This window comes from Ictalurus punctatus, chromosome 12 (assembly GCF_001660625.3).
Source record: "Ictalurus punctatus breed USDA103 chromosome 12, Coco_2.0, whole genome shotgun sequence".
In the NCBI taxonomy this organism is placed as follows: Eukaryota; Metazoa; Chordata; class Actinopteri; order Siluriformes; family Ictaluridae; genus Ictalurus; species Ictalurus punctatus.
The window spans coordinates 9,626,397-9,639,154 of NC_030427.2; the positions used below are offsets into that span (position 1 = coordinate 9,626,397).

General features: G+C 40.6%; 1 protein-coding gene across 2 annotated transcripts in view; it reads right to left on the reverse strand.

Moving 5' to 3' along the window:
• Window positions 1-442: 442 nt before the first annotated feature.
• Window positions 443-12,758, reverse strand: part of pitpnc1 (phosphatidylinositol transfer protein cytoplasmic 1) — a 70,057-nt gene continuing 57,741 nt past the window's right edge. The window contains exons 6-10 of one of the 2 annotated variants that reach the window (XM_017480655.3): window positions 11,890-11,961; window positions 8,978-9,073; window positions 8,508-8,663; window positions 8,035-8,098; window positions 443-6,725 (exon numbers count right to left, since the gene is read on the reverse strand). In XM_017480655.3, coding sequence (XP_017336144.1) covers window positions 6,415-6,725; window positions 8,035-8,098; window positions 8,508-8,663; window positions 8,978-9,073; window positions 11,890-11,961 — 699 coding nt within the window. In that variant the 3' untranslated portion in view covers window positions 443-6,414. 2 annotated transcript variants of the gene reach the window in all.

Consider the following 12,758-nt stretch of genomic DNA (forward strand, 5'->3'; position numbering starts at 1 on the left):
TTCTCTGTGCAATTGTATTATTATTTTTTTTACAATCACAAAAATCTCCCATTTTAACAGGAGTGTGTAGAATTTAAAAAAAATAAATAAAAAAATAAAAATCTCTGTAAATTGCATGCACAAAAGAATTCACTTCGCTTTTTGTTTCCGTGATGAAGTTGTGTATAGCAGATGTAAGGAATCCGATCCTCTATGCAGTGGAAGAGACCTGTGTCTTGCCAGATAATATCGACATTTGGTTCAAGTTCCTCAGCTATCCGAGCTGTAGTACTCTGCCCTTAGCTCATCATTTTACCAGTAAACTCCCCCAAATGAATAAACGTAATAAGTGAAATATGCTGTTCGTTGATTAAAATAATCAATAGATTTATTCATTTGTAAGAAACATTCATGCAGGAAAATCACATCATTCTCCACAATGACACGAGCAACACAAGCTACATCATAGCAAGTCGGTTTTTATTTGCTACAAGATTTAGGAAAACAATAATTACAACGAATCAGAACAAAAATATACAGGAACCTAAAGAGGCCAAAAAGGACGGCACTTGGTCGTGGATGAGGACTTTATTAGGGAGGAGGCTGCCTCGGTATTAGGCAGCATGACATCACCAGAAATTCACGGATAAAATTAAAGGAAAAAGCTTGGTCCTTTAATTTAGGCCTGAACGACAAAGCAAGACTTTAGGAATGAAAAGGAAAAAAAAAAAAAAACTAATACTTTTAGAACTCTAACTTTAAAAAAAATAAAAACACTAAAACTGGACAATATCCAGAACTGAAAATTTCTAACGTCATGGCTTCAGATTTAATGCAAACGTCTGAACAGAAAGTTCAGGGTATTTTATTTATTTATTTATTTATTTATTCAAACACGTCATTTGGACAAATAATTACTTCCCAAAATATTTAACACCCAGTATAGTCATGGACATCTTCAAAAAGATCACTTCATCACCCTGCTTTTTTGTTTCGACACACAGAGGCTGCAGAGCGGAACTGAATGTGGATCTGTGTACTTCAGGAAAGCAGCGTTTATTCAAACTTCTTGTTTTGGACGGATTTACAGGAACGCATGTCGAGTTTCAGCCGACGCCCTCAGGGGAGTTTCAGATGACCCATCTCTGAAATTAGAGTCAACATCTTGTATCGTTTTACTATGATTAATCGACATGTGCTACACATCCGAGGGTCCCATTTACTTTTTTTTTTCCTTTTTAAAAACAAACATTAAATGTCTGCTCAAAGCAGCTACATCACTGACTCTGTAGTTTGAGTGCACGTCGATCACTGATCACGCAACGTCTTTTTATTTTTTTAAATCAAAAGGCAAATCCCCTCATTCTGATAAACGTTGCTCAGTGACACAGGTAAACTTTTTTTGTAAATATTGTGAAATCTTGTGAGATCATAAACCAAATTTTAATTAAAAAAAAAATCAGAATTATAAACGTTATATGGAAATCCATATGCACCTCATAATTTTGGGGCAACGTGAACACGTGGGTAATGTGACAGTTAAGACTTCAGGTATTGTGATCCCTCTAATCATCAAGTAATTTCATTACAATTAGATGTAAACTTTCATTAAGTACTAATGCCTTTAACTGTTAGAGATCTATAGCAGGGCTGATTCGACTGACAACTAAATCACCTCACTGCTACTGAGAGAACAGGCCACAGAGGAAGTAAAGAGCAAACCGCAAAACATCAAGACAAAATCAATACTTATCAAAACGTACAAAAATAAAAATCCAAAAAAACAAACAAAAAAAACCCCCAAAAACAAATAGTCTACTATTTTTTTTTTTTAAACGTTTTTCTTCTATGTTACGCTACCTCTCTAAGCATGAAATTTTGCAACTTGAAGCAAGGTTCATTTCATCTGGCTTATTTTTGTTGACCATCCAGGCATTCGCGCAGAGCAGCGTTCGCAGTTACAACTATTCAAGCAAGAAAAGTTCAACATAAATGTTCCATTGACAAGCAAAAACAAAAATATCTATATTCCAAACGGTTCACTTCATGTCCACATGGCAAATCTTTAAAAAAAAAAAAAAAAAGTCTGAAACTGTACAAAATAATATTTACAAATCTACTTCAAGCAGAAGCACAATGTCGGGTTTGGATAGAAACCGTTTCCCGGCGTCGTGGTGCAAAAGTACATCGTGCTCTGCTGAGGTTTAACTACGTATTTAACAGATGCAAATACACAGGAAAACGTTCTGAAAGCGCCGAATGGAAACCGCTGCGAAGCCGAGAATATCGGAACGGACACGTGCCGAGCGAAAACGTGTGCACGACGACGATTACGACGTCATCACGATCTCGTCTAGTCTGCTCAACAGAATTATTGGATTCCTTTACTGCCTTTTGAATCTTAGACTTTATGACCTCGATACTTTTTGGCGCAACTGCTGCCTACTAAAGCGCGTGCAACGAGCATAGTGATGATCTCACCACGGGTCGTTCTGGTAAACGCGCGGTTAAAGCCGTGGCAACAATTTCAGCAAGAACTTGACCAGAAAACGGGCCAGGTGTTCGCTCGTCCGGTTTGCTGCGGCAAAACTACCACGCACCGTTAATCTATTAACATCGGGGATTTATTAATATTGTGCGAAGGATGTGTTGGAGTGCAAAATTCTTTTTAAAATCAATCACTGTATCCATGCAGAGAACTCAAACCAGCAACGTTCTGTATCATAAACATCGCTCGTCCTTGTTTTACTTAAACTGCTGCTAATGTTATTCATTAGGCTTCACACTAGAACTATAATACATAACCACTGGTATATTAAATAAATAATAATTTAAAAAAAAAGACAGCACAATATTGCTATGAACACATTAAAATATAATTCTATGTAGCAACACAGCTAGGCAGCATTTATGACGAAGTCTGCGATTTAGAAGGCAGTAGAAGGGAAGGTGTCCTCTATGGTTTCTTATTTTGGACAGTAGGTTAAGAAAATAGTCCCTTCTCTTTTAATAGACATGACTCGAGCCATTTAACAATCTCTTACCTACAAGATCATGCCCCTAAAACGGTTCTGAAAAGATGACGAGAAAACACAAAGGTGCAGACAGTGATTTTGAGATCAGACCACGTGGTTAAAAAAAAATAAGTGCCGAGTAGATTCTCCCCCTAGCTCCATGTCAGTTGTTTCGTTTCCCCATAGTTTACAATCGTAGTGCATTCAGAAGCTCGAATGTTTGGTTTTAGATTGTGATTTTAGGAAGAACACTACAAGCGGGACCGCAAATTGTTTTGACAAGTTTACACATTAAAATCTAATTAGTTTGAATTTAGTTTTCAAAAACAGTTCGGTTCAAAAATCACCGACTGTACCTTTAACCCTTTAAGGGAAGACAAAACTGTACACCTTGAGGGCTCATCATTTGACCTTAATGACCACTGGTGTACTTGCAAGGGTACGATAAATGTTCTTGTGGCTTGGTGAACTAAAACGTACATACAGCAGGGTTGCCAGCGTCACATTAATTACGCCAAACCGGGCAAGCTTTGGAATGAGGTTGCGGATGGTGGATTTTATGAGGTTTAAAAGCTGTCGGGGCCACCAAGATCTCGATTTAAAGCATATAACAACTGGCGTGTGGTGGTGGTTCTGGCACACTATGGCTGCCGTCGCATCATCCAGGTGGATGCTACACACTAGTGGTGGTTGAGGAGATTTCCTCCGCCCTCATACTATGTAAAGCGCTTCGAGTGTCTAGAAAATGTAACAGTAACGTACTAAAATCGGAATTAAGTCGAATCAACTTCTGCAAACGTAGGCTACGGTAAAAAGGACAGGCATGCAGTGTACATATAAATGTACATTATAGATATGTTGCAAATCAGAAATATGTGCACACTAGGGTGCTCATGCAAAGACCTAGAAAAAAGAAGAAAAGGGTGTCACCCTCAATGTCCAAAACAGTTTCAGGTTTTTAAGACAACCCTGCTGTATGGGAACTTTTTGTTGACGACGGTGTCCTTACTAACTGTGGTCATTTCAATACAAACACTGATAATATCGTAAACCGTGATGAGTTTCAATTACCATGATGTAAAAATTTTATATCAGCACATGCCTAATACAAAAATTTAATGTGTGAAAATTCACCTCTGTAGCCTATTACAACCCCCCCCCTCCCCCAAACATTTAAACTGAACTTCAAAACTAAAGACTACTCCCTAGATCAGATAGTTTAGGACGGTATTAGAGATTAGCAGCATAGTCAAGTATTTTCTTCTTGTGTCAAAATCGGCTCTGGGTGCAAGCGGTAAAATATAATTCGAGGTGCTTCACACTTCCTCCCAGTCAGTAAAGAAATCGAGATAAACGAAAAGGACAATATTTTCAAGAATGTTTAAACATGGTAAAGACATCTGTATCTGTAATAGAGATCTATAGATTGTATTTACACGTACATGCAGAGGCACTGTCGGAGCTGCTGTTTCGTTCGGAGCATGCTCAGTGCACGTTCGTCTATATCTCAACATTGAGCTGAACACAATCAGCAGTCCCTGCCTCTTAAATGCATATACACAGGACTTTACAGAGCCTGTGAACAGTCCATGCAGCTTTTAATAAACCCCGTCTACAATTTAAGGGAAAGCAGCAGCTAGATCAGAAAGCGGTTTAAAAAAAATTTATGAGTACAGCCAGGTACAACCATGTCCAACCATGTCCTTGGGTCACATTTTTGTTTCTCTTGACTTTCATTGCCTCTAACCAAGAACGTGCAGAAACTCGGCACAGAAACGGATCACAAAACAAAAACAAACAAAAAAAAAAAACACGGCATTGTTTTCTGAAGGTATTTCCATGTTCACTGGTATTACGCTAAAAGCTGGAGGCAAAACCATCAGGTATCCAAGGACACCAGGAACGGTTAGACATATCGACTTCATTCAAACGTGCGAACGTTCTGCAACACCGATACGCTCGCTTCAATAATATTATGTCCTACTTTTGATTGATATAACAAAAGGAAAACAAACAGCAAAATCCAGAAAATCTACATTAACTAACATTTTTTTGTATTGATTATAACATTACGCCCCGCTAGATTGTCTACCCCATGCTCCATGAGCGTCCGTCACCCCTCTCGTGGTTGATGGTCAGATTGTCATACAAGCTGCTTCCACACTTTTTGGACTAAAACCTCAGGTTATTTTGTTGCACTGGCTGCACAGAACTTCTATTAAGCAGATCTACGACATCCATTAAGACAAATCTGGCTTGTAAGGACAAACCCTGGAATCCTGGATGGCTGTGTTATTGGAATATCTGAGAGGACGTTGTATATTTCCTGCCGTGGCTTTGGAAAGGCTGGCACCAATGAAGACCTGAGAAGCATTTTGATTAGGAGGATTTGCATGCGTGTGAATATGGACAAAATGGAAGTGAGTAGTGCGTAAAAAGAATTTAAACAGGAAAAAAAAACCAAATCAATAGTGGAGTCTAAATGTCTGAGATCATACTGAAAATCTGGGATTTTTTCTTCTTTTAAAACTAAAAAAACCTACGTTTTAGAAGTTTGAAAATAAAAGTTGCTGAACTTGTAATGAAAAAAAAAAAATGCATCTTTGAGTTATTTATCTTCCACGATGTTGTGAGATGCCATTGTTTAACGATGCAGTTTGTAATTTTAATTTTCTATACCTATAAATCACTGAATAATAAAAAAAAAACCACCAACAAAAAAAAAAAAAACACCTTTACAATATTGACATAAAATAGATCTTACAATTTTTTTTTTTTTTTTTTTTTTTTTTTTTTTTTTTAAGGTTTCCGTTGACATTTCTCCCCCCTGCGGGGCCCCTACCCGGGCTCTGTTATAATGACTGACATTTTTAACAGATGGGTGGAGCCAGGAGGAAGAAAAAGGAAGAAATGTCAATCTTCACATTATAGGTGGAAAATAACTCCAAAAACTACAAACTTATTTAAGATGACACTTCGTGTTAATTCATGATCCTAATCAGGGATACCTGCTTTGTGGTTGCTAAGGCAGCCATATTTAAGCCACAACGGGTAGTCAACTAATATTAAATTATTTCATGATGATATGATGGGAGAAAAGAAGTTTTTTTTTTTTACAACAAGCCTTCATAAGTAGCCGTTAGGATCCTTTTTTTTTTTTTTTTTTTTTTAAACACACACAAAAAAAAAAAATCACAATAACTGAATGCAAGTTATTTAATATTTCTGATGTTTCCAAATATGAGAAAATATAAAGTGTTGAGTCAGAGGCTAGCTTGAAGAGAGGAAGCCCATTTACAGACTGGAGTCTTGTAGAAATTTGCAACTTGAAGGAACAAGTGGAAGGAACCAAGTAAGTGAATTGTATTTACAAAATCCTGATTGAAGGAAGAAGTCACAAGGAGGCGTGGCACAGACCCGATCACTCCGTCTGGTCGGACGCAGGGCTGGGAGAGGCGCGGTTAGGGGTTGCATCAGGCACCGACGGGCCGGGCTCAGGCAGAGTGAGCGTTTCAGGGGCGGATTTCTTGCGAGCGCGCTCTTTGGGAACGGAGAGGAACTCTGGGGCGTCGGTGTAGACCGGGGTGGATGGAGCACTGGCCGGGTTGCTGGGAGCTAGAGATGAGAGCGGTGCCTCACCAACGGAAACGGACGAAGGGAACATGCCGGTCTTCTGGTTGGTGGCCTCCTGGGTCCTACGCTCAAACTCTCTCACCTCATCCATGGTCATGTCTTTAAAAAAAAAAAAAAAAAAGAAAAAAGAAAAATAAATATTCAAATACAGATAGGAGTATGCTTTTTGTGGAATGTATAGATTTCATGGAATAAATCTATACTTTATATTTTTCATTGAAACCTGATCACTGAACTTTTATGGTGGTGTTTTTCTTGATGTTGCATTATTTTCGCCACTGATGATCCAATTTTCACATTATAACTACAGCAGTAACAATAACCAAACAAAAAAAGGCAATTAAAAAGCAAAAGCATTTAAACCTAAAAAGCACTTCATAAAAGTTTAGGGTCCTAATAACATCTAAAAATGACAGCTACATTAAACAAAGGAAGTGATGTCAGAATGCATACAGGATTATGGAGCTGGATGTTCAAGAAAGTGGGAGGGTCTGGGATTTTATTTCAGGGGAATCCGTGTACTCTGTGTATATAAAAAGTGAATAAGGGCTGTGAAAGGTGGATCTCGCTAAGGAAGAAGATATTTCAAAAGAAATCCACACGTACGCTGACTTTGTCAAGGATCCCTAAGCCATCCAGAGATGGAGATGAATTGGAGGAACGCTCTTGCTCCTCAAGGCAAACTTTAATGTTGGTTTTCTCATGCATTTGCTTCTCATACTCCCGAACGTCCTCCAAAGCCATATCTGCAAAGGCAGGGGGAGGGTGGGGGCAAAAACCACGGACATCTTCAGTTAGGAAAACTGAGGGCAGGTCTTGGTGGTGTCATAGGGTTAGGTTTTGGGGTCAAAGGTCGAACCAGAAGCATGAGCGAGGAGGATTTTTGGTGCTTGTTAGTCAGCAACTCGGGTGAGAGGATGTTAAATCTAGCTTGGGATCAAACCGTGGGATGGGCATCAGTGAGACAACTCTCAAATGACTTAAAAGGAGAGAAGGGAAGAAGAAAAAGGAGAACTGGACAAAGAGATGGCAAACCTGAAGAAGTGCATATTTACCATCCCTTAAGTTCAACTGACGAAGTTTAATGCAGAGAAAATAAAGGGCAACATTCCCAGGCAAACAAAAATTTATAATAAGTGAAACTTCAAAGACAAATTGAGGCACTTACATGCAAGAGATTGAAAGTTAATATTCAAAGAAGGAAAGAGCAACATTACAAGCCATTTCATGTTACAATATGGTGAGAGGGGCAATTCCAATTCAGCATCAGCCTTATCTCATTGCACTTGCCTCCCATCACATGACCCAACACTGAAACAAGCTGCTATTTATACTCAAATGTTTAACTGTGACGAGGTTTTAAGGCCATATGCACGATTAGTATAATGCTGCCCTGCTTGAAACGTACCGATCCACTCATCCACCCAAGCAAAGGCCTGTCTATGGCCCAGCAACAGCACGTCCCGCACTACCTATAGGATAAGGAAAGGAGAACAAGGGGGGGTGGGTGGGGGGGGAGACACCCAATGTTAGATTAAAATGAATATTCAGATTGCCTTTATTTAGAAAGCCATAATTAAATAATAATAATAATAATAATAATAAAAAGGTGAATACATAGAAGTTTGTGGTACAATTTATCATTTAATAACTACAGACATATTTTAGTGCCTGGTTTAAATGACCTTGATCTACATTTGAAAATTGTATTTATTTACATTTTAAAAAAATGTAAATGAACTCAATTCAATTGATATAAAATATGAAATTCAATTTCAGCCTGATCGATAGCCATGTACGTTTTTAATAAAACATTTGATGGGAAGAAAGAGGGGGGGGGGGGGGGGGGGGGGGGGGGTGGATCACGAAAGGGTCTTGTACCTTGTGTACGTACTGCTCCACGCGTGTCTGGAGGCCCCACACCTCGAACTTTACGGTGACGAGCTTGTAGGAGCACATGATGGGATTCTGTGTGTCCCGCCAGCCTTCCTGCAGCATGCCGCGAGAGGTCTTCTCCGATTTAAAATGGCGCAGATCCTGCACATAGACACGTTTTTACCGACACTTAGCTCTACTACTGGTTCTTAGGGTGCATGTCGGATTAATCTGTAGAACGGGATATTACAACAGCCTCCTTCCTAGCTTTAATAATATTCCGGCTTACAAACAGGCTTCTGGCATTTTGGAGGAGGTGGAGCCGAGCATTAAATAAACTGTGACTACTACATGATTGCTATATTTGTTTCTTCCTAGATCTAGATGTCCAGAACTGCTCAGATCTCCATAGCTCTCTCCACCGATTAAACACTTCATTATGTTATGTGGCATCCTCAAAGCTTATAACTGCTCACCTCCGACTCCTTGTAGTAGCGCTCTGGAATCTCATCGTAAGCAATATCTACGAAACACACTTCTCGCTCCTGCTCCTTCAGCTCATTTTCAAAGATCTGTGCACACACAATCGATACACAAAGGAAAGAGTGAAGATGGGGAAACTCCAAGCAGAAGAGAACGAACACAGTATATAGTACATTGGTGTATTAAAGTAACTGGGGCACGTAGACAGTAACTAAGAAACATTTATCACTGTAATTACAGTAAAACGCCCCGGGCTATATCTGATTAAACCATTCCATTTAGTCCGAATCATGACCTTGATGAAGACATTGAGCACCTCAATACTAGTATTGAAATTACAGCACGCTCGAAAAAAAAAAAAAAAAAATCCTGGGAAATGTATAAGAAATCTGACAAAAACAAGTGTTGAAGCAGATCACCCAGATATAGCATACACAAATTTGGATTGTTATGAATTTTACCCTCTAACAGTAGCACGGCACAATGCATTTTAAGAACTGGTACGTCCTTAAAATGGTGTAATGCATCCATCCCTTTTCTGTACCGCTTTTCCTACACAGGGTCGCGGGAGCCTGGAGCCTATCCCAGGCGACTCGGGGCACAAGGCGGGAGACACCCTAGACGCAGTGCCAACCCATCGGAGGGTGCAGTCAAACATACTCACACGCTACAGACAATTTGGAAACGTCGATCAGTCTACAACATGTATTTGGACTGGGGGAGGAAACCCCCAAAGCACAGGGAGAACATGCAATCTCCATGCACACAGGGCGGAGGTGGGGCTCGAACACCTAACCCTGGAGGTGCGAGGCAAATGTGCCAACCACAAAGCCACTGTGCCTAAATAGTGTAATAAATATTATTTTGCACATTTATTGCAGGCTCTTGTTAATTTTGTTGTGGTTTATCGGCATTTAACTGCACTAATAAAACAGCCTAAATAAAAGAGCAAGGTCTTGAATGAGTTATTGATTCAATAAGGAAGAGGCGGCTAGTCGACCACTTATGTCTGAAGAAGCTCCAGGAAACAACCGTGGTGCACGTCAGTAAGAGTACTGGATGTAGTACACAAGGCTCCAGGGGAACAGCATGTTTTGGAACAATAGTCCTATGGCCTCACCGATCCAGGGTTCCCGGTTCGCCGATATGATGGAGATTTGATCTCGATTATCAACTAACCCAAGGATAATGGACAATAATGATGTGCAATATGTCATGGTGTCTTCAGTGGCCGGATAATTAGCACCAGTATTGAAAACCTGCAGTCATGTACTGTTTTGAGTAATTTGACAACGCAATAACCCCCCCCCCAAGTACTGGTATTCCATGCAACTCCATGGCTCATTAATTAAGCACCATTTCCAGTAGAGGGAGATGTGGGTTCGGTGTTCATCGACATTATACTGAACAAGGAATATAAAAACAAAATGTGTCTTAGTATGAATTCTTATACAACTAGCATCCAGAGTAACAAGAAGGACTCTGAGATGCTGAAACCATGTCAGTGTGTTCACACACCAAGTAATTTCACAGTGCTCTGGGGGAGGACAGGCGACACACAGCTAGAGGCAGAGAGCGAGAGAGAGAGAGAGAGAGAGAGAGAGAGAGAGAGAGAGAGCGAGAGAGAGAGAGAGAGAGAGAGAGAGGCAGAGAGCGAGAGAGGGGCAGAGAGGGGCAGAGAGGGGCAGAGAGCGAGAGAGGGGCAGAGAGCGAGAGAGGGGCAGAGAGCGAGAGAGGGAGAGAGAGAGGGGCAGAGAAAGAAATCGACAGGTTTGCACTGCCTAGAACACTCACAATAGCTCCCTTAATCTTTTGTCCTCTTTGAATGCGAGAAAATCACCGGGTATAAGTCCCCCGCAAATGTGACGCTCACACCCACCGAGCTAAACAGCGAGGAGTCTTATAATCCCAGAAACTCCAACTATGCAAAGCTAGACTGAGATACTGGGAAGTCGTCTCTTTTTTAAATCATGCACCAATACATTAGTGTCGGTGCCTGGACAGGAAAGGCTTCTGGATGAATTCCGCTACACTGTCCAGAGTTGTATTAATTACACAAATTTAACTACAGCTGAAATTCTCTCGGGCAGCTTAGCAGTTATGATCTTTGTGCTATCTTCTCTTCATATGCAGATGAATGTAAATATTACTATACACTGTATATATTATTGGTACTACCAAGTTCTGATTACCATGTGTGTGGAGTTTCACATGGTCTCAGAGTATCCATCTCTCTTTCTTTTTCTCTTCTTGCCTCTTTCGTTCTCAGTCTGTGATATGGTGTGTGTGAGTGAAAGGGGGAGATATAAAGCAGGGTGGAGGACGCGAGACAGAAGCGATCAGGCTGCAGTAGAGGACAAATGCAACACTCGTACAGAAAGGAAAAAGAACCTGAGGGGACAGTATGGGTAATGTCTCGATTTCTTCCTTCCTTCTTAATATACAAACGGAGAAATAATGAGATGAGAAAAACGAAGGTCAAGAATACAGCAATAATCGGAAATTTTAAAACTGTCCACCATGTCAATTTGGCTCAGTTTTGGAAGATGTACTGGTTTTTCTAACTTCAGCTTACAGACACTGTCATTTGTCTTTGATAAAATTATTTACTCTTTGTCGAGTGCGCTCTGAGGGGAATCGCTCACTGAGACCTCGACAGACGACCTGAAGAATCTGTTGAACTGTATGCTAGCAAAATGCTTGCTCAATCCAGAAATCAATTTTGTGAGAGAATGTGGGCTAACGCACACCATGAGTGAGTGAGGGAGAGAAAGAGAACCCATTAACACTGTTTGAAATGGAGAAGAAAAAAAACAAAAACAAAAAAAAAACAGGAGGCGGCTTCTGAAAGGTTTGTTGCCAAGAAGATTGACAGACACATAGCTCTTAGTGTTCATGTACTCACATTGTCATTGCATCCTTTGTTGTCTTCATACTTTGTTTCTATGTGGATGGAGAACTTTGGCAAAAATGAACACTGAAAGAGAAAGAAGAGAGAGTTAGTTATGCTGACACCAGTTGTTGCGTTTAATTCGCTGTAGATGATATTTACCCTGCACCGACACCACGTCTACATTGCTCCTACAAGTCCCATGCAACTAGCTGACCCATGTGAGCGTACTCTGAGGCTAGACGCGTCACCTTACTGCATTGTATCGAGTGTGCACAGAGTCGAGAAAATCTCGATGTGGATTCCTCTCGTCATCCCGCCGCCGTCGCCAGTGTCACGGCACGCCGCTAGAGGAAATGAATGCACGCCTGTTGCTTGTTGAAGCGATCACGCTGTATAATAAGCTTATTAGTTAGGAACTGCAGATGAACTTTCTGGAGATGTGTGCACTGAAAATTGCAGTCTGACATTAACATTCCTGAACAGGAAATGCTTGTGATTTAGGCTGTATTAATCATGTGCATGCGATTTGTACAACCTCCCCTACAAGACCATTAAAGCTATTATTAACAACACAGGAACAAGGCGGCAGATTTCCATGGTAACCCCTTTACGGCGAAGAAAGTTGCTGAAAATGACACCTTAGGAAGCGTGGGCGAAAAAAAGAGGGGGGAGAGAGGGGGAGAGAGAGAGAGAGGAAATGACTGAAGTAATAGATGACCGTGAAAAAGAATTGAAAGTGGGGACTGACTCTTCTCTTTGGTGAGTCACCGTCTCTTCCTGTTCAGCCCTCAGGCTCCGCCCCAGCCACCCTACCACGCTATACAGAAATAACAGGTGACGCACTTTGAAGAGCTCTCCTCCAACTTTAAGACACAAACGGA